The 22,549-nt window shown below is 40.5% G+C and overlaps 1 protein-coding gene across 1 annotated transcript in view; it reads left to right on the top strand.

Moving 5' to 3' along the window:
• chn1 (chimerin 1) overlaps positions 1 to 18,637 on the top strand; it is a 39,601-nt gene extending 20,964 nt beyond the window's left edge. The window contains exons 8-14 of the mRNA XM_058392695.1: positions 9,102 to 9,179; positions 11,224 to 11,308; positions 15,021 to 15,194; positions 15,641 to 15,718; positions 16,537 to 16,674; positions 17,121 to 17,226; positions 17,363 to 18,637. Coding sequence (XP_058248678.1) covers positions 9,102 to 9,179; positions 11,224 to 11,308; positions 15,021 to 15,194; positions 15,641 to 15,718; positions 16,537 to 16,674; positions 17,121 to 17,226; positions 17,363 to 17,534 — 831 coding nt within the window. The 3' untranslated portion in view covers positions 17,535 to 18,637. The remainder of the gene's footprint in view (positions 1 to 9,101; positions 9,180 to 11,223; positions 11,309 to 15,020; positions 15,195 to 15,640; positions 15,719 to 16,536; positions 16,675 to 17,120; positions 17,227 to 17,362) is intronic.
• The last annotated feature ends 3,912 nt before the right edge of the window (positions 18,638 to 22,549 follow it).

Raw genomic sequence — 22,549 nt, forward strand, 5'->3', positions numbered from 1 at the left:
ACATGCATTCAGTCCCATATTGCCGAATGTCCTGTACAAGCTCTTCCACAAAGTTTGTAAGAGTGTTCTCTTTTTCTTCATAATTCATGTAATATCTCCTTTTAATGACTTCTGTTACTGCTTACATGTAAGCCATGCTGGAGGCAACAGAAGTGTGTATAAGCCTTCAGAAAGCAGCTAGTCTTTACATCACACAGTGTATCAGTGTTGGGAGTTATCTTTTTATTTTTATTATTATTATTATTATTATTATTATTATTATTAATTTTTTAACACATTTAAATGGGTGAAGATCTTTGGTTAAACAAGTTGAATAAACTCTTCAACTAAGAATTTTGGAGTATAGAAAATAAATAAGATTATGACGTGATTATTCTTAGCTGGAAAGATTAAAAAAAGCTATGTTCTTGCTTGTGCCCTTGTATATAGTTGAGAAACGTAACTTCTCGACAGCTCCACTGTCTTTAAAAAATACATTTAATTATTGGAAGAGAGAGATTAATGTGCTTTTACACATATTTTTGTCATTTTTGTGCTATTTTTTTTTTTGGTCATATTTGTGCTATTTATCCACATCAGGGCAAAAACAGTGTACTCATTGTTCAGAAATATGGCAAGTATTTATTTAAAAAAAAAAAAGAAGAAGAAGAAAAGAAAGAAACCTAAATTTGTACATAAAGAAGACCTTCAAATAAAAATATTTTATTATATAAAAAATAAAAAATAAAATTGGGTTTTTACTTTACTTTTTTTTTTTTCCTTGCAAATATCTGCATCTTATTTCTTTAGCTGGCCTTTTTCTCACTTGGACAGACAGTTTATTAGTATAAATAAGAAGAAAAATGCCTCCTGTAACACAAAGCACATGATGTTCCAGACGAGGCACTTGTGCTGAGGAGGAAAAACGTACCGGGTTTGATTCAAACAGACAAAACTCTGTGCATTAAAAAGACAAGAGTTTATTGTCATGAACACTTCAGAGTCGGTTACACAATACAGTGGAATTCTTCCTCTGCGTTCCTAGCATCATTTAAATAGGACATACAGAAGAAACACAAATAGTGCAAGAAGAAGGAAAGGAGGAGAAAAAGACATATTTGACACAGATTCTTGAGCTGTTATGAATAAACCTATGCAGTAAGTTCTGCATCATATATTGCTCTAAAGCGTGTGCTGTAGGAGGGATGAGTGGGAGGACTTTCTCGGCTGTAGGATTGTTTAGATTTTTTTTTTTTTATGTGCATCAAATCAGTGTGGGTGTAAGAAGGGATGAATAATTGAGGAAGCTAGTGGTGCTTTTTAAGTGTGTGAGAATGTTGCCTTTTAAAGAATTCCGCAAAGCCCGTTACAGCAAACCGGATAATCACTGATCCTACACACCGGAAACACACACACACAAGCTGTTCCTATGGAAACTCGGCTCCTTCCAGCAAACACCGTCGGACCCACGCACATTCAGTGCACACACGGTTTTTGTTGCTTTTCGTCATCATATGGAGGCATCAGCTCTGAGTCACTGTAAAGCTTTCAGATTGTTTCGAGTGCTTTGATTAGAAAGGACTTCCACGGTATATATCCACCTCTAGCTGCTGTATTGAAGAGGAAATGAACACTCCTGGCATGTTGAATAAACACAGTGATGCTCACTTTACTAAAACATCTTCAGTTCTTCCTGAAAGAGAGACTAGAACTGTAAAGTGACACAGATCATTACTCTCCATTTTCATTTTTAAGTAACGGAAAACAAAAGTGATGTTCCATTTATCTGTTTTAATCTTTTTTATAATCTGAACTAAAAATGAATGAAATCTTTTTGTTTAATCAAGGCTGACCTCTCCTCTCCTCTCCTCTCCTCTCCTCTCCTCTCCTCTCCTCTCCACCATCTAGTGATTTTGCTTCTCCATGCCTGTTTACTCTAATAGCCGAAATACTACATTGCACACAGTCTCATTAAGTATAGTGTCCTAATTTTGGCTGCTGCTTAAATAGAAATATCGTAATTAGCCCATATAGCCCGTGTGATTACTTCCGCTTTCATCCCCTTTAAGCTAATGATGTTGATCTTTCAGGTCAGTTATTTCAGGTTTGTGTACTGGTTGCAGTTTAGAGTTTCACTGCAGTGCTGCAGCTCTGCCTGAATGTAAGAAAGTTTGTGTTGTTGTTGCTCTCTCATCATGCAGCAAAGAAGAGAATGCAGCTGGTTTGCATAACATCGATCAGAGATCCAGGCTGAAACTCAGGGGTGGAGGTTGACCCTTGCTTCTGCAGTGAATAAGAGGAAGGGAAGTGTGGGCTGTGCTGTGCTGCATTAAGCTTTCCAGCATAAACACTAAATGTGTGTCTCCATCAGCACACTAGCTCCCTAGATCGTTTATCAGTATATCTTGTACATAAGTTTGGACAGGGGAAAGGACTCACGCCGGGACACTGATGACTCGGTTTCCAGCGTCATGACTACATACTCGCAATCTAAAACATCACCACTGGCACTTAGCAACAACAGGAAGGACCGATTTCTTTCTGACTCTGTTCTTTACGTTTTTTTTTTTTTTAAGTACATTATGAGAAATACTTTGATTGTTCTGTTGTGTTTCCTTGCAACAGTTCTAGAGAACGTACAATTCATTAGACTCAGACGTACTCTATTTTGAGCTGAGAGGCTTCAGTAAATATGACGTCAATTCCAGAAAGGAAACGTTTTTTTGTTTGTTTTTTTTCCTCCAATGCTTTGTGGGATTTTTTTTTAAATAGACCCTTAAAATAGATGTCTCCCTGATCATTGCTCTGACTAATGAACTAATGACTAAGACTAGATTCATATACAACTTTAATCAGGCCTGAATGACATGACCACACACATGGACAAAATTGTTGGTACCCTGCCATTAAAGAAAGAAAAACCCACAATGGCCAGTGAAATAACTTGAACCTGACAAAAGTAATAAGAAATAAAAATTTACTGAAAAATGACTAATGAAAATCAGACATTGCTTTTGAATTGCATTTAACAAAATGAAACTGGCCTGGACAAATATGATGGTACCCCTTCGAAAATTATACACAGGCATGTTAACGGGAAAGGCTAGAAGACTATTTTCAGTTAATTTTTATTTTTTATCATTTTTGTCAAGTTATTTCACTGCCCATTGTGGGTTTTTCTTTCTTTAATGGAAGGGTACCAACAATTTCGTCCACGTGTTTACGTATATGAGAATGATCACATGATAGAAAAATGAAATTGAAAGAAAAATTGATAATAATAAATAATTTTGAAGCAGCGATGAAATTAGATTCATCACAGAGCATACCTTTCCTATACAGATCAGGAAGGGAAGGGGCGGGGCTAAGCAGGAAGCATACTGAACAATAGAATTAAAGGAGAAACACGCATAGACATAATCATCAGGTATAACTTTCTGTAATTCTACATAGTGAAACTTTGTGTATTAGATATTCTCTTCATGCTTGTTAACCAAAAATAAGGGAGGCATGCTACACATTTGCAGAATTACATAAAGAATTTAAAACTTCTGACTAGATTACACAAATTCAACATTTTCATAAGGGTTTAGGATCAGACACGCAGGGAAGAACGTCTTGAGAGAGACTTCCAGTTTCTTACACTTTCCTGAGGCTTTATAGTCTCCCCAAGTGTTCAGGCAGAAACTGTGGAACGTGTAGACAAAGGCTATGAAATGACTAAGATTATCCTATTACTTTGATTTTTTTATTTTCAGGTAAAGTAACCAGATACCGCAATTACACAAGGCTAACAGAGAATAATGCACTTTAATACGAATGAATGCTGTTTGAAACATATTAATAGATCAAAATAATGTGTGTTCATCCAGTTGAACACAGAAAAGGCTGGAAAATACATCACGCTCAGAGGATGAAATATTTATGTATACAGAGCCGAGCCATTCTTTACCTTAACCTGTGGAAATGGCAGACACACACACACACACACAAAAGCACACACACACACTCAATCTCTAATGGATTTCTAGTGTATTCCTTGATATAAATGTAATTATTTGTGTGTATTAGCTCATGTATCATGTACAGAGTGTGTGACCTTGGTGTGTGTGTGTGTGTGCACTCAATATGTGATAGTCACACCTCATTTATCATTGTCCAAGCTCCAGACAGAACCTGATAATCTATTTATCAGGCCAAAAAAACATGGCTATGTTTCCCCTTACCTTCTTGCCGAGTAAGTAAAAATGGAAAAAAGAAAAGAACAGGTATGTGTATTGCTTTTAAATACATTTCCCACATAATGCACTTTTTAGAGCCAAAAAAAAAACAAAACAGATCAATAAAGAAGAACGATGAAATGAGCTTCATCACAGAGCATACCTTTCCCATACAGATCCAGATCAGGAAGGGAAGGTATAAAAATGGATATCATGTATAAAAATGATGTGGATACATTTATTTTCTTTCACTTATATTATTTGTCGCGAATGATTTTAGGTGTTGGCTAAAATTGATCGTCTTGATTATTTTAAACTTGCTTGGTATTGATATCATATAGTAATGTTATAGCTGATTTAAAAGCAAAAAAAGATTTAGCTTCTCAGTTGCATGATGAATAGAAGTCAGACTTAATTTAGACTTTATTTATATGCATCGTCCTATGGCATTTTTTTCTAGCTTTCAGTCTTCCTGCTGTTCTCTTTACTTCCTTGTGAGTGTGTTACATAATCGCAAGCCTTCAGGCTTTGTTCGTTATATAGAGCGCTGCTATAGTAACAGTTTCTCCATGAGAAACAGTTTCACCGTGTTCCTCTGCACTGTTCTCGGCTCGTCTTCTCAGCGTTCAGCTGTGAGTTTGAGGAGGAGGATAATGATGAAGATATGCATGTGGGTCCAGCCTGTACCTCAGCTGTGCGATCTAAGTGTTAATAAAAGTAAACAGACATGCACAGCAAGTCTATGGAGCCTTCAGAGAAAGTTTGAGAATCAAAGTCCTGGTTCTTTCCTTTTCAGTAATGACAAATCATGTGCTATGATGACAAATCACGAAGGCAGGTTATGTAACGTTACATAAGTTATTTGCTCCACTCGGCTTCGTTTCATGAAAAGGAGTGAACCACTGTGTGCTGATGCAATCGATATAGATCATGTTCCTACATACATACATATTTATTAAGAAACCTGAACAAAAACACATCTTTACTTCCGAGCCACTTGTCTTTTCTTCTCTGTGCATCTGAGAGAAGGCACTGAGAGCTTTGTGTTTCTGTAAGTATGAAATCATGAGCGGAGGAGAGGGATGCTACTTTAGAGATTATAAAGATCAGCAGTGCGTCTTACATAACAACACTCTTGCCTACTCAGAAGTTCCGCTCTCTCTTTCCCTCGATTCTTGTTTTCTCTAACTCCTCGTTTCTTGAATTTAAAGATGTTCAGATCTCTGAAGAGAAACTTTTCTCCGTCGCTTTAATTATCTGGTAAAATTTGTTGGCAGAATTTCATTGAGGTGATGTTGCTTTCATTCGAGCACATTTCAGCCCTCATCATGACGGTCATTATGGCAGATCTGTACCCTTCTGGTGCAGCTAATAAGCATTCAGTTTACGTGCCTGTAAAAGCTTTAGACTTCTGGTGAACCATCAGGTGTTTAAAGTCAACAGACAAATGAGTAATTACATGGCCAGATGGACTTGCACTTTCTCACTGTTTTAGTAAGGGCTGAAAATGGTATGAGGTTAAAAGCACTTTGCCTCCATCCAGTTTACGAGCGTGGTTTGGGTCTGGGCGCTGTTTGACAAACGCGCAGATCAATCAGTGTCAATTAGTGGAGCGGCTATAAGCGGCCCCATCCTGAGAACCAGACGCCAGCACCGCACTGAGCAGCAGGCAGCGCTATTAAACTCCAAAGTGCCTGAACACGCAGCGGGCTGTGCTATTACACTAACACAGCAGCAGCGTGAGGGGAGGCGAGTATGAAACGTGCAGGGCTGCTGTGCCGAGCCGCACGGCGCAGGTTTCTGTTGCTGGGTGAGCGTGTCCCCCGGCATTCAGCAGCAGCGGCTCCACTGGAGGCCTGCACTCGCAGCCTTTCATCTCGGCTTCAGCAGTTACAGCCAGTCGGCCGGCGTTCGGCTCATTGATCTGGAAAGCAGCAGGCAGGAAGTTCTCTCTTATCCCAACCACAATTTGGGCTCTGAACTGGAAGAGGCTAGCTTTAGTGAACTCTTCTGGTATTGATTAGAGGGAACCACACTGAGGGGAGTGTGTGTGTGTGTGTGTGTATGGGCAGAGCATGAATGCACTCACACTGCCTTTCGACTTTAGACTAAGGAGAAGGTCAAGTTGAAGAAAATCCATAATCATACAAGGATAAGAGAAAATGTCACAATGAAAGTAAAACGGGAAATGACAGAGAAGGTGGCGATTGTGCTCGTGCACTAGAATCTAGGCAAGCTGTTGATCTTCCCTCACTGTGTTCAAAGTCTCAGCAAGAAACCAGGCCTCTCTTCAGAAATAGACCTACACAGTCAGGTGCCAGTGTTTTTGTTCGCCAGATTTTTTTAAGCAAATCTTTGATTAATTTGTAGAGAACATCAATAAAAATTGGATGGTTGGAAAGCCAGAAGGTTCACATGGTTGATACTAGAGGCGTGTTTAAGGACTGGGTCCCAAACAAAACATTCACGCAAATGAAAGGTTTTATAGCGGCCTTCCATGCTGGCAGTTTAGTCAGAAACAGAGAACGCTTTGTGTGAAAAATTGGTGATGTGAAAGCAGTCATGTGGTCCTGTGAAGCGCACTGCAGTACTGAACCTGAGACTACCTGTAGGAGGTGGTGGAGGTCAGTTGCACTGGAACTGTGCCACAATTTCCCTGAATGTGAGCACAACTTATACTCAAGTCTGTGCTTGTTCAGGAAGTAAAATAACCTGAGCCGATAGCGACATCATTACTTTCTACAACATGAAACATCATTTGCGAGCAGAAGAATGCAGCATTCTCCTGGACACCTGATGGAATACGTCATGCGAAGCACATAGACGCAAGTGTCATTCAGTCTGTAGCACATAATAGACTTAAACTTCAACTGCTCAGCCCTTCAGCAAGGCCCTTAACCCTCAACTGCTCTCTTGTATAAATGAGGTAAATGTAAGTCGATCTGGATAAGGGCATCTGCCAAATGCCATCGATGTAAATGCCCATGAACATGCAGCCTTGCATTTATATTCATTCATTCTGTCTTAGTAACTGGGTCATTATGGTTTAAATTAGGCTACTAGTTTGGCTACATTTTGGGAAATCGAACCAAATAAGCTTGTTGGAAAATATTATTGGCAGGTGGCAACAATAGATTCGACTGTTTTTCTCTACTCTTTCCTAGGGGCATTGTGGTTTAATTAAAAAAATAAAATAAAATAAACTTCTCAGATTAAATTGAAATCCATGCAGATTTTTGGAGGGAAGCACTAAACATGACGACGCATAAAGAGCTAAAGCTTCACAAATAACGGGAATGTAGTTAATTGTCTTAATGCAAATACACAAAACTATTTAATTATCTTAATTTTCACAGCTGTAATGCTTACATTGCCTCGATTATGGCTATGTTGATTACTATAATGAAACGGTTTTAATTCATGTTAATTAGCCTAACTATCTATTACTAAGTTTATTACAGATTTTCAAATTTTGTGTGTGTCACAATGGTGTGTGTTGGAGAGCAAAGCGCCGCCTCTCATTAACTGAACACTTTAATTGGGTTTAATGCTGGAAGCCAGGAAGCTGTGTGACAGGTGCTGCATTGTGCTGAAGCCGATTTAATTACACCGAATAAGCACATCACACTGGAGCATCTCTGTAAGGTCTGTTAGGATTCAGAAGGAAATTCGGTGAAGATTGTCCTCTGAGACGGGAGGATGATTGGGACAAGCTGTATTGGCAGTTGTTTGATTAATTTCGTAAGGCACAATTTTCTGGATTTTGTGCTGTAATTGTCTTAGGTTTCAAAATCAATAAAATGATCAATTTTTATTATTATTATTAAAAAATTTTATTTAAAAAAAAGCTCTGATTCAGCATTGTGTTGTGAAAATTCTGTCTTTTTTTTGTGTGTGAAAATTTCCCATATTCCCATAAACGTTACTTTCATTTTTTAATTGGGCCACATGAGTTTCATTTTAAAGAAAAGCTAATGGTTTACTGTTAATGTGCTTGGAAATGACCATGTGATGCTATTAGTGAAGTGTTAGCGCTTAGCTCAGAGGTGATGGATGACTCACTCACAGGCCGTTACGAGCCCACGCTTGTTCTCCGGTTCCTCCACACTTCTGTGCCTGCTACTGTCGCTCTCTCTCCTCCCACACACTCGCTTACGCACAGCTCTGGTGAACGGGGCGAGCGGGAGGGGGCAGAGTGATGGCGATGATAAAACCCTGGCCTGCTATACTCTGATTGGTGGATTTAAGCTGTGTAATCAGTGCCACTGTCGTCGAATCCCTCCCCCACTCCTCTCCTCCACTCTCCCTCTCTCTCTCTCTCTCTCTCTCTCTCTCTCTGAGGCAGTGTTCCAGAGAGGATATCTGCTGCTCACAGAGAGGAGAGGATTAACTCAACCACTCATCTCATCTGCATATAGATGCTCAGACAGACCGACTGAAGAGCTACACACACACACACACACACTTAACTGCTTTTCTGTTCTGTTCACTGTTCAGGACTCAATGCTCTTGTTTTGAGGACACTTTTCCCGCTATCGGAGTTGAGCTCTTAGGGAAGAGGCTTGTTTTGTTTACGTTGGCTCTCAGAAGTCTCAGTACAGCAATGCAGGACTTTCTCAGCATGACTAGATTCCTCTGAGCGTCAGGGGTTTATTTTTTTTTTAATCTCTCAGTGTTAGAGAGGCAATCGTTCTCCTCGTGTATAATCCTTTAGCGTACGTGTAGAGTATGCCATCACGGGAGTCCTACACTCTCAGTAAGGCTGAGAAGTCCCTAGTGCACAAGACCAAGCAGGAAGGGAAGGAGCAGGAGCTGTTGGCAGCAGCGCTGGCCATGAGGATGCGTCCTCAGAAACCTCCAGCTACCCTCTGGCAGCCTCTCAAACTGTTTGCTTATTCACAGCTCAGCTCACTGGTGCGCCGGGCCACGCTGAAGGACAACGACCGCGTACCCAAGTATGAGAAAGTCCACAACTTTAAGGTGAGAGCTTTTTGCTTTCTCAGCTGTATTGACCTACTGTTTACTAATGCATGTGTGCATGTGCTGAAGATGTTCATTCGTTTATTCTTTATTATTCTTTTTGTTTGTTTTATTTTTTTAGTTTATTGTTTTAGTTTTGGTTGAAAATATGACTAGTATTCATTTATTTCCATCTTATATGTGATCATTGTAATATACAGGTTATTTAAATGCTGAATTTATATAGTCACATGTATAGAACTCCTGAACCACTGTTGTGCAAATATTTGATTTGTGTGTGTTAGTCTGACATGTTCAATTTCATTCAGTAGAACAGAATAAAGGGAAAAAAGGAGAGCAGGACAGTAAAAAAAAATGTTCACTTTTCAACAAGAAGTGTCTTGTTTGTTTATATGTGTGTGTGTGGGAGACCCCATTGCTTCAGGGTGACAGATGGAAAGATTAAGGATTGATAGGCATCATGAGCAGAGCGGTGTATTCCCATTAGGCTTCTGTCAGCAGAAGTGGCCTCCCTCACTGTCCACCTTGTTTATTTCCTATTTCCTTTCCTTTCCTCTCTCTCTTTTCTGCTGTCCCTCTCTTTCACCTTCTTTCTCTCTCCTTCATTTTTCCTGTTATCCCCCTCTCTCTCCTTTACCTTCTTTCTTTATTCCTCTTTATTTTTCTCCATCTCTGTCGTGCTCTCCCTTGTCTTCTCTCTCTCTCTCTCTCTCTCTCTCTCTCTCTCTCTCACGTGGAAGTGTTTATTCCACTTTATCCCCCCCCATGATACAGTGTGTGCTGTGTGTAAAGTGACTCTAGAGGCTGTGATATCACACAGGCTCTGAAATTGCTGATTCTTTTTTTTCCCCTCTGTGTGTCTGCTTCTTATCTCCTCAGTCTCAGAGCATCATTCTCACACTCACACTGCTCTACTGCTGCTTTCACAAGAACAGCAAAAGCTCAATATATTACACAGACCAACATTCATTGCTACATGAATGAAACACAAAAAGCAAAAATCTTTATTAATAACATGTTATGTTAAATCGGTCAAAAAATTGCTTTACACTTGAGATGTTAAGTTTTTTACATTTGTTTCACCTCTCCTGATGTGTGTATAAAAGCAGCAGTTCAGTTGTAGGACCCTGCTCAGGCTTCACAGAGGCCAGGCTTCATTTGCAGCGGCCAGTCCCCTGCTCATGATCCCTAGAGAGCGTGCACGAGGCCTCCTGATTGGATGAGCTGTTACCTGGCGCAGCGGGTAACGAGAGCTGTGAAAGCTCTGCTTTCTGCCTCAGAGAGACGTTCCTCCATGGTCCAACGACACACTCGCTCACCCACAGCCCCTCTTTCTGTTATTCTGTCTGCCTCCCTTTGTTCTTTCCTCTTTCTTGTGTACACATCCTCCGTCCCTCTGTGTACTGATCTACTGATTAATTGTCTGACTGAATTGAAAAGGCCACCAGATTCCACATAGCTGTAGCAGCCCTCATTTTCAGATCACAGATAATCCCCCAATTCTGCTGTTGTAGACGAGTGTGTCATCCTAAAGAGCAAGGGAGCTCTCTGTGTGTGTATCTGTGTGTGTGTGTGTGTGTGTGTGTGTGTGTGTGTGAGAGAGAGAGATAAAGAGCAAGGTGTCTGTGTTTTTCTGTCTGTGAGTCTGTGTTTGCGTGTGTGAGCAAGGTACCTGTGTGTGTCCATGTGTTTTTCTCTGGGTGTGTTTGTCATTCTATAGAGCAAGGGAGCTCTGTGTGTGTGTGAGAGAGAGAGAGAGAGAGATCCTAAAGAGCAAGGTATCTGCGTGTGTCTGTGTATTTTTCTTTGTGTGTGTGTGTGTCATCCTAAAGAGCAAGGGGGCTCTGTCTGTCTGCCTGCCTGTCTGTCTGTCTGTCCGTGTGTGTGTGTGTATGTTTGTCATCCCCAAGAGCAAGGGATCTATGTGTGTGTTTGTGCCTTTCATTCTAAAGTCAAAGGAGCTGTGTGTGTGTGTGTGTGTGTGTGTGCACGCACGCTCTTCATGGTGTTTTAACATCTTGCTTTGTCTCTCTTTGCCCTGTAGGTACACACGTTCAGAGGACCACACTGGTGCGAGTACTGTGCCAACTTTATGTGGGGGCTTATTGCTCAGGGGGTCAAATGTGCAGGTGAATACACACACACACACACACACACACACACCATTTCTAATGATTTGCATATTATATTGACAGCTTGATATTGCCTATTTCCTATTTCAATGTAGTAGACGATTGTCTAGCTTCTGTGATTAAACAAACACCATCAGATCACTTCTTTGTGTTATTATTGGTATTAAAAATTACACTTGTACGAATTGCACTGCAGCACAGAAATATTGTACTGTGTACACAGTGCAGCTAAAAGCACAATAATCAGTGTTGGGATTCATTAAAGATACTAAAATCCAGTTTTGTGCCTAACAATACAGTGTAGCCAGTGAGTCTTATATACCTGTACATTACAGCTGATGTGTGAATGTAGAATATATCACTTCCTCATGTCACTCTCTCCTCTGCATGTGCTAAGCTTTGCCTCTCTCTCAGCAGTAGTGCTTATTCACCAGTAGATGTAGTTGTAGTTCACGCTGGTAGATCACAGTGTGTAGTGTGTAGATGTGTGTGTCGGGGATGAGAGGAATAACATACTGATTAATGTATGAATGCAGTGTGGATTGTTTTATTTTCATGTGGATTAGTTGAATTTACAGTTTTGTCTGTTCTGAATTTTGTTATTAAAATAAATGTATCTGTTGCTGGTCAGGACTGTCCAGCTGTTAATGTGTAACATGCTAAACATGATTTTCTTCATTGACCTGCAACTGATTGTTTCCTCTCTCCCTTTTTTTCCTGTATTGGCAATAGTTAGTAGCTTCCTGTATTCCTGATTAAAAGTATGTTGATTCAGTATTTCAGGTGTTGGTCATTTAGTGGAAATAGGCTGTGTGTTATTTGTAATGTTTTATTTATAGAACAAAGTGAGCTACATACATGTTTTCAGGGTCTGCTGTTATGAATAATACATGAATCGGATCTGAAAGCAGCCTGAGTTCAAAGCCATTATTTTGAGATCCCATTCTTGATTTTTTTTCCCATTTTCTCTCTCTCTCTCTCTCTCTCTCTCTCTCTCTCTCTCTCTCTCTCTCTCTCTTTCTCTCACTCACTCACACTCTCATACTCTCTTTTTCTCCCTCTATTTCTGTCTCTCTCTGTGCGTGTATAGCTTTCCTGTTCTCTCTTTTATAAGTGATGCTACTAGAAACTAGGACAGCAAAGTCGCATTTGATGTTAAAATTTGCATTCCCATATGCCCCTCCCCTTTCTGTGTGTGTGTGTGTGTGTATGTATGTGTGTGTGTGTGTGTGTGGTGAGGAGGTGGTTTGAGGGGGTTGGTCAAGTGCCAGTATGCCAACCCCTGTGTCTGAGCATGTTGTGCCACATTGCTTCATCAGGCTACAGTCTCCCTCCTTCTGCAGAAACCCATTCCATCAAGGCAGAGCGCAAAACAAAGCTGGCATGTCTTCATAACGAAGCACAGGCCTAAGAGCCCGGGGAGACACACTTTGAAATTCAGTCCCAATAACCCGATATGGGGAACTCTGGGATCCTCTCGCAGTCCTCTTAGCGAGAAGGGAGGATCCAAGTATATTGACTGTCTGCATGTAATATGTAGAGCAAGGATTCTGCCAAATATTACAGATCCAGCAGAGGACACCTGCCATGATAAGCCCAGTAGACTTGTGTTAAAGCTAATATTTCAGACAAAAAAATTGGCTTCAGGAAATCTTGTGATGTATTAAGAGAGCACACAGTGTCCTGGAGTTTGGAGCTCAGATTTCATTCACTGATAAAACAACACACATGCACTAATTCATTTAAGTGTGTGTGTGCAGGTTGAGAGCCTATCTGTGTCGTCGGCCCCCCACCTAAGGGCTTGAGGGTCATCTAGCACTAGTATTCTGAACACGGGATCAGCAGACCTTAGAGGATAAACCGAATCTATTAACCGGTGCCCTCTATTACTGCGCCTGTCTCCCGCTTTTAAGAGATCCTTCTCTCTCTTTCATACAGTAATTACATTTCTCCATCAATGAATTTAAATGAAGGCAGCAATGCTCAAGGGGCCATTTTCAATCTTTAAGGTCGAGTCTTTTGAATTGGTATCACTATTGCCATATTCAGTACTTTTATTTAGAATAAAGATGGAAGATAATGCTAAATGTAATTACGGCAAGTAATGGGGAAAATTGTTTTCTCCAGCTTTAGTCAGTTTAGAGAGACGGCATCTAGCAGGAGATTGAATTTAATGATTGTTGCTGTTCAGGCAGTAAATGAAAGGGGTCGGAGTAATCGTGTTATTGGTGTCTGGTAGATGAATGGGCTGTGGCCGTAGCATGCTGGTTTTCAGCACCCTCTCACTAATGCGCTTTTCACTTCTTCTGTTGTTCTGTGCCGAATGAACGGAGCTGTTTATCACACCAGGATCATCATATTTAAATTATACTGATTAAAGAAATTGTCTGGGTGTTTGTGTGCATGGCTAAAAGCTGTCCCATAAAATTCGAGACAGACAGACAGAGTGCAGCAGAGTGCTTTGAGATTCTGTGCCATTTTGAGCTGGAAATGAGGTCTAGTGTAGCCTGCAGCACAGAGAATATGTGCCTGTTTGATTATTTGTGTGTGCAGGGGTGAAGGCGATTGGTGTGCTGCGCTCTCTCTCTCTCTCTCTCTCTGCCCCTCTCTCTAATTCCCTCTCTCTCTCTCTCTCTCTCTCTCTCTGCCCCTCTCTCTAATTCCCTCTCTCTCTCTCCCTCTCTCTCTCACTCTCCCCCCTTCCTTCCTCACATCCTTCAGGCCACATTGTTTTCAGCCTAGCTCTAATTCTCTAATTCTCCCCGAAAGCCCTGCTCACACAAAGCAGCAGCAGTTGAGCGTCTGCCCCCAGCTCCAAACACGCCACTTCTCTTTTGGCTTTCACTTCACTCAGCTCCTCTTTATCTTCTTTTTTTTTTTCTGCCCACATGGTACCTGCTCTAGAGCAGCTGGCCTGTTTAGGGAGCCATGCATTATATATTAATGAAGTCATTTGCCTATATTTGCATAACTCGTACTATGTGCATTTTGGGGTGTCGGGAAGTGCTTCCTGCCTGCAGCATTGAGCTACACAGGATATGTTGACAATTTATCATTATAAAAAATAACCCAATTGAGTGATGGATTGTTTGAAGTTTAAGATGTGCTGGTGTAAGATCTTATATTTTGGTCTTTGTTTATTTTTCTCACCATGAAACTAATGATCTTTAATCATGGGGTGCTTCTCTGTTGTCAACTGCACATCTGTCCTCAACCTAATCACATTCTCTGGTATTATGTCCCATAAAAGGGTGAAGTAGCTCATGTATTTTTTATTAGATGCCGTTTGTAGACCTAGCAACTTCCTCCATGGTGACACCGACAGCATGCCTAGGAACCAATCAGAAAATGATGACATCAGAGATCAGGGCTCATTGACAGTTTAGACAGATATTGATTTAGGGGAATGAAACCTCAGCACACTTGGTTGAAAAATTAACTCAATCTGCTCTAGGTAAAGGCTATGGGCAATCAATAAAGGTATTAGTCTCAAACTGCTGTGCAGTTCTTTTAACTCGGCATGTGCCGCGGAAAATCTGTTCAGCGCCGAAAATTTTCATTTGCACAGAGCAGGCATGCTGGTGTGTTTTTTACAGGCTTCCTGAAAAGACTGTTCTCAGGAAAATGTTAGAAATAATTGTGATGAGTTATGTTTATTTAAGTGGACTACAGGGACACTTTTATTTATTTATTTTTTATTTTTTTGCAGACTGTGGCTTGAACGTTCATAAGCAGTGCTCCAAGATGGTTCCCAACGACTGCAAGCCAGACCTGAAACACGTGAAGAAAGTGTACAGCTGTGATCTGACCACTCTGGTAAAAGCCCATAATTCCAAACGACCCATGGTGGTGGATATGTGCATACGGGAGATCGAATCACGAGGTGAGCTTCACCTTTAAAGACAGCCATGCTTGTGATTAGAAAGCAGATCTGTCTTAAACTCAACTTTCATGAGAGCTTTAAACAAACTCATTTCATTTTTATTTATTTACTTGCATCATCACTCAGAACAAGTGTGATCGTGTAACATACATTGACATTTTTGTCTGTAAATGTGATAGAATGGAGGCTTTTTTCATTTGTATTGCTTTCAAAAATGAAAAAAAAAGTCATTTGTTTCTTAGCAGTGGCAGATTAGCAGCATGCTGTATTAATGAATGTCATTAAACAGATGGTTAATTGTTTGAATGGCTTTGGTTTACACTTCAGAAGAACTGCTCCATTAGACACAGCATATGTTAAATAATGTCCAATTTTTGTCTGATGTGAGTGAGATCCCTAATGATTTTCCAAATGCAACCTTTACAGTAAACTCATTTCTGTTTTAGGTCTGAAGTCAGAAGGTCTTTACAGAATCTCTGGCTTCAGTGATTTAATCGAAGATGTCAAGTTGTCCTTCGACAGAGGTATGTTTCCCTTTGTGCACGTTGAACGTTTACCAAACAACGCAGACGTCCGTTTCCTCCGCTTCCTCCGCGGCGCTTAGTTCTGATGAAATACAGTAATTGCAAATGAAATCCTCTGCATGCCTGTACACGGCTCCCCGTGCATAATCCTGCTAAGTGTTAAACACCTACGTGTGTTCCCAGCGCAGCGTTTTTAGGTCACGCTTTGTCTAACAGTGGGAACACTGTGTGTTTTGGTACCGCCTCGGCTGCTTTGAGCTACTTTAATGTGAAAAGCTGCACATTTGCGTGAGGATTATGCTCCATCTGCACAGAAGCAGTAAGTCCTCAGGAGGCCTCGGTTCTGCCGATTAGATACCCACATGCAGGACAAATGGACAGTGTCAGAGAGTGTTTAGCCTCTACAGAGAGAGGGGGAGAGAGAGAGAGAGAGCATGCTGAGTTTATGAGAAAAGGCTTCTGAGATGAGATTTGAATTGGGGTGGATTGGTGAGGGAATGTGAGGAAGAACTGAGTTAGCAAGATATGAATTCAAGCAGGTTATAACCCATAGCAATGTCAGCTTAGCTTTTAGCATTGTGACGCGAGGCCAGAAATCAAGTGCTAGACAGCCTCGAAATCCAGCTAGTGCTGTCCAGACGCTGCCAGGGTCATGTGACTTCACCCACAGCTATGCATGACAAATATTTCTCCATCCTCCATGGTGCTTGGCATCCTCTTATCTCCCTAGCCATATTTGTGGAATAGCACTTTTTCTACAGTGACCCCCTTGATAAAGCATGCTTCATCGCTCAGTCTCTTTCCTGTTTTGTGTGTAGACGGGGAGAAGGCAGACATCTCAGTGAACACGTATGAAGATATTAACATCATCACGGGTGCTCTTAAGCTCTACTTCAGGGAATTGCCCATTCCTCTTATCACATATGATGCATATCCACGCTTCATCGAGGCTGCCAGTAAGTCTTTGTTTTTCTGTCTCTCTCTTACTCACTCACTCACACACACACACACACACACACACACAGACAGATAACAGTGATAACTCAAGTCATTGCTCATTGACATTGTGTGCTGGATGAATGCAGATCTGCTGAGTTGCATTTCTGTATAACTGAATGAGTATCTCTTCAATTTTCTCATCGCTTTGTATTCAGTTGGCGATTTACATTTGCTTGTATTTTATATGTTAGATTGAATATAGAAAAATAGAGGCACAGAAACATTATATATAGTATAATGAGCCAGCATGTCTCTCAGTCAGCCTCTGAGCTGAAGCTGTCATTAATAACTATCTATGTCCTAGAAAGCATGTTTAGTTTTATTTCTGACTGTATGCATCTGATTCTTTCCTTGTTTGGAGCATGAATGTGTAATAAAGCTCGTGTTTTGTTTATGGTCTCAGAGCTGACAGACCCAGACGAGCGTCTCGAGGCGCTTCACGAAGCCCTGAAGCAACTGCCTCCTGCTCACTGTGAAACTCTGAGATATCTGATGGGGCACTTAAAAAGGTGAGGAACGAAGACATTGCTTGATTTCCTGCCTTCATTTTTCCTAAAGTAACATTAAGGATCATATCATAGAAATGTTTCATCTTCCTTCAGTCAGTAACTCTGACGCATCATACGTCTGTGTGTGTGTTTATAGGGTGACCCAGAATGAGAAGGATAACCTGATGAACGCAGAGAATTTGGGTATTGTGTTTGGTCCTACTCTGATGCGCGCTCCGGACCTCGATGCCATGACGGCGCTAAACGACATTCGCTACCAGAGGCAGGTGGTAGAGTCTCTGATAAAGAACGAAGACATCCTCTTCTAACCTGTTCATCATTTCCCTGTCTATATGAAGGAACAGTTTTTTGTTTTGTTTTTGTTTTTTTAAACAATGGACTGCAGCTCATGCTGTTTCTTTTTGTGCAAAGACTTGAACCTGAATATGAAGGACCATTGTGTAATAGTCCATTCTTTTCCACATCCGGTGGACCAGCTCTAATTGGTTAACGCTCTATTTTTTTTCCTTGTTTAATGGGCGTGGATTACGTACCTTAAATTTGCATGTCTTCCTCCCCATTTTTGTCGGGGGTAACGCTATCTGAACGGTGAGACTCTGCAGTGCCAGGGTTGTTTATTTTGTGACGGTTTAAGGGTTACTGAGGAATAAAAGCTCAGCCTCAGCCTCCTTCTGCAGCATGTGATGAAGCTCGTGAAATCTGACGCGTCGTGACTGTATTTTTTATTTTTCCCATGTATGTACACTAGTTCCTATTTGCCAAACGGGTTTTGTGTTTTGTGAGAAACTGTAAATGTGATATTTCCCAGTGAGTTTTGAAGACACTTTACTTGAAAAGCTCAAAGTAAAAGCTGCTGAAGAAGACAAACAAGAAACTACTGTAAACTCATTGTCAGCTTTATAGTTAACGGGTGTAGTGCCAGTAACAGCATGTATTAATGTGGTGAAATCCAGCTCTGTTAGGTTGCTCTTAACTTCAACGGATTTGATTTTCTTCTTGCCGAGTCTTTATCATTTTCTGTATGCCCGGTGTTTAATATTAGCGCAGCATTTTCCAGTTTAACATCCGTGATGAGTATCTCACGTGTGTCACCTTACCCGCAGTCCTCAATAGCTCTTCAAGTAAAGTGTCACTGTTGATTTTTTTTATTTTTATTTTTATTTTCTTTTAACTATTTTTTGAATCTTTTGTCTCTGACTATAATCTGCCTTTTTCATGCAGTACCTCTTCAGCTCTACTGATGAAGGACATTACAATCCGTTTACTACTCAGTGTCTATCATAGTATTCTGGCCTTTTTCCACAAATCTCTTGCACTCAGAACAGAACTGGCTGGTGTTTTTGGTTGTAATGTTTTTGTATTTGATTTGCTCATGGATTAATTTATTAAACGTCACTTTTAGAAACACTGAGCTTGGATATTTAATTTTTATTTTTTTTTGCTTGTATTATACTGATTTAATAGAACATGGCGTGATATTGTACGAGGTGCTTAATTTTTCTTATCCATGCAAAGGCCTTAGATAGCCTTGACGACCTTGACGAAAGGTCTTGTGCATATGTATAGTATTTGCATGTTTACAGTGACATCTGACGATCTCTGTGCTTTGATCCTGTAAGCCCCCCGGCCTAGCGTCAATCACACTGATTAGCATAGATGCAACAACACCTCAGGCAGCATCCATCCCCCAAATCACTGCAGTCACCGGATGCATATGCAAAACCACACGAGAGAGGATTCACGTGTTTCATTTTTAATTACTGCTGATGGCTTGCCCTGCCTGCAGCATCCAAAATACCATAATGACTTTTCACACTCACTCAGTGTTTTCCTGCTTCTCAGCTATTAGAATACATATTTTGCTGAGTGGGGATATTCCCAAAGAAATCCCTTATCACTGCTTCCACATTGTTTTGACCTGATTATTGTGATTGTGGGTTAAGGGAGAAGACCCATTTCTTCGTTTTCCATGTTGAAAATTTTCTATAAATTCTCAGTAAATCGTTCCACATTCTGTCACTTACCCATAAAAGCAGGGTTAGGTTATTAAAAATCCGTGAAGCGTTACGAACCCTTATTCCCAGCTTCATGTTGGTTTACTCTGTCTGTCACTCTGCAGGGTCTGATGCCAGTGTTGTCTGTTATTTTCTCATAAATATTATCTCATACAGACAATATTCAGATTTCTGTAACAGTTCAAGCTTCTTTATTTGTCACCTACATATCACATCCAGGTGAAACGATTTTCCTTTGATACTCGTGCAACAACAAACGGGAGCAACCAAGAACTACGGCCATACTCCCACACAATAAATATAGAAATTTCAATAGACATATATACTATAGTACTATAGACTCTAACTCTAACTATAGTGTGCAAATAATTCTCTTGATATTCTATATATATATATATATATATATATATATATATATATATATATATATATATATATATATATATATATATATATGTATCTATATATCTATCTATCTATCTATCTATATATATGTATGTATGTATGTATATAAAATATCTCCGAACTCATTTTTTTATGTGTAATAGTCGATATTTTCTTAATCAACAATACAGAAAGGAATTAAATCAGCCCTCTTCTTTTTTTTTTTCTTTTTTTTTTTTTTTTTTACAAATAATGTCAGAATAATAATTAAATTTCAGTCTTAATACAATACCTGTCTTCAGCTCCTCGACAGCCACTGACATTATTTTTGATTTTCCACTTTCCTCCTTGCTCTGTGTTAATATGCCCCCTGGAGCTTTCTGCTGCACTCCATTGACTCCTGAGTGAAGGCTGAAGCTTATGAGGGGAAGAAAATCACAGCAGTCTCATTTTTGAGAGAATGATTTATTGTTATTGTGCATCAGTAATCCATCTGTGTTAATACAACAGGGCGACATAGCTAAAAGCCTATTTCATCCAGACTGCCGCTGTGTTAATGCCACGGTGACTGAACACTCATCTACACACATCTAATAACACACCGAATTAATTACGGGTCTACTGTGCCTTTTCACACACTAATGAATTGGAATGCTGTGTGTGACGGCTGGTGTAACTGACCTTTCTGTGTGGAGTACGTATGGAGTTTCTATGTGCACAGAGCTGCCCCAATGCTAATGTGGACTGAAAGAATCAAGCACTAAAAGAGCCTTGCATAATGCATTCTTGACCCTCAAATGCTCCGGTTTCTTCAATTATTTATTAGCAGACTATCCCAACATTTTTCTTCCTAATCTCTGTCCATTGGAAACCTACTCACTTAAAACACTCCTGTAATGCAAGTCTAAGGACATTTGTCAATAATGTACACATTCAAAATGACAGTATAACAAGAATAAGACATGAAATTCTTTCCGAAGTGGTTCTTAGCTCCAACTTTCCAATGCTGGAATAATATCATCATTTTTCTTCAGTATACCTGTGGTAGCGGAAGTGGAGTCTATCCCGGGAATACACGCTAGATGGGAAGTCAGTCTGAAAGACCAAATTATACAGATTTAGCACTTAATCAACAAATACTTTTGACTGAAGAATCCATGAGAGCATTTTCCAGTGATAAGTGCATCGCATAAACTTTCCTTGTAAGTGGGTTTTGAGAAAATGGGGTTTCCTTCATTTCTCATCACAGGGGAAATATTACACTGTAATTATATAGAACTCTAATTGCTTTTACATAGCCATGAGGGGCTTGAGGTAGGATGAAATTCTTTGTAATTTTGTTAAAATGTGATTTCGGGGTCCAAGACACAAAGTGGTAGGTATCTCTAATCTCTTAGATGACTAGTGGTGTTGTGGAAGAAATAATTAATTTTGCCATATAAGAATGTTGTTCTCAAGAGGGCGAGCGAGGCAGAAAGTCCACGCTGGTACATGCTTCAGGTTGTGAGACATCAGCCAAAGCGTGTCTGTGTTTGGACCAAGCTCTACATGGACTTTCCTGCATCAAGCTGAGATAGAGCGATACAGGGACTTGCGCAGCACTGGATTGGGCTCGGTGTGTCTGGACGAGTGTTTAGTCATGCTGGCTGCACACTCTCAGCATGGCTAGACTTTCAGAATGAAGCTCTCCTCCTCCTCCTCTGTCAAGGGCGAACGGATTTAATCCTGCCAGGAGAGAGACATGTGGGACTGAGATTCAGGTGGCAGAGTGTGTGTGTGTGTGTGTGTGTGGGTAGGGCAGTGGGTGTGTGGGATACTGATCTCTCTTAATTCTGCAGTTGCCAGATCTGCCACTCTGTCTCTAAATAAGATGAATGATGCAGGGCTGTGAGTAAAGCAGTGAAGGGGGGAGGGAGGCAGGGGAAAATGGAGTCTGCTGGAGCATGGAGGGGGTCTCTGTGTAGGGAAATTATTCCTGTCTGTAGAATGGAAGGTTGTGTCAGGACAGGGGCTGTGGATCAGCAAGGGCAGCGACTATTCAGAAGAGGCTAGTGATTAAATCCAGCCAATCATACCCGAGACACAAAATGTGTGTCTGCTTGGAAATATTTTACAAACTGAATAGATAAAGTGTGTTGAATCCTTCAGGAGGCATCAGAACTGCTAGAAGGGATGGGGCATTAAATTTGCGGATGAGGCAGGTGTGAAACCGAGAAAAGGCACAGCGATGTCAAGCTCAGCCATCTGGAAAAGTCAAATCCAAAGCTGTGGCCTCTCAGCACCAGCTTGTGAAAATGATGGAGTAGGGCATGATCTAATATAATAACCCCATGCCGACTGGAACTTGTGGCTCTAGTGTGAATTTTTTAAAAAGCTGTTTTAAAAAATTCTCAGCTTTAAGTTGTATTAAAACAGCTGAAAAGATACAGTAGCTCAACACTGTGACCTACACCAGAAACAAAATTGAATTGCATTACTTTAGCTTAAATTTGATTTATGTCATGAGAAAAAAATACAAACACTAAGCCTGGCCCTGACCATAACAAAATTTTGTATTTGTTCACAAATTAAGTAGAAAAAATGACAAATGTCCCTATTAGTGAATTAATTTTAACCAACAGCAGCCATTTCTAAATCTTAGCTTTGTTGTATTAGTTTAGTTTTTTCCTCTCTAATTTAAAAAAGCTCAATTAAGTGTCACTCTTCCATGAGATCGGACCAGATGGATTAGCTTTCACTCCCCAAGCGTAAATGCCTTGGGTGTCCATGACCTTCTCCCTGGTTCACCGGTTGTCCTTTCCTTTACCACATTTGGTAGGTACTAACCGCTGCATACTAGGAACACCCCAAAAGACCTGCTGCTTTGGAGACACTCTGAGAATCCCAGTCATCTAGCCATCACGGTGTGACCCTTGTCAAAGACG

Source organism: Hemibagrus wyckioides, linkage group LG06, assembly GCF_019097595.1.
Source record: "Hemibagrus wyckioides isolate EC202008001 linkage group LG06, SWU_Hwy_1.0, whole genome shotgun sequence".
Classification (NCBI taxonomy): domain Eukaryota; kingdom Metazoa; phylum Chordata; class Actinopteri; order Siluriformes; family Bagridae; genus Hemibagrus; species Hemibagrus wyckioides.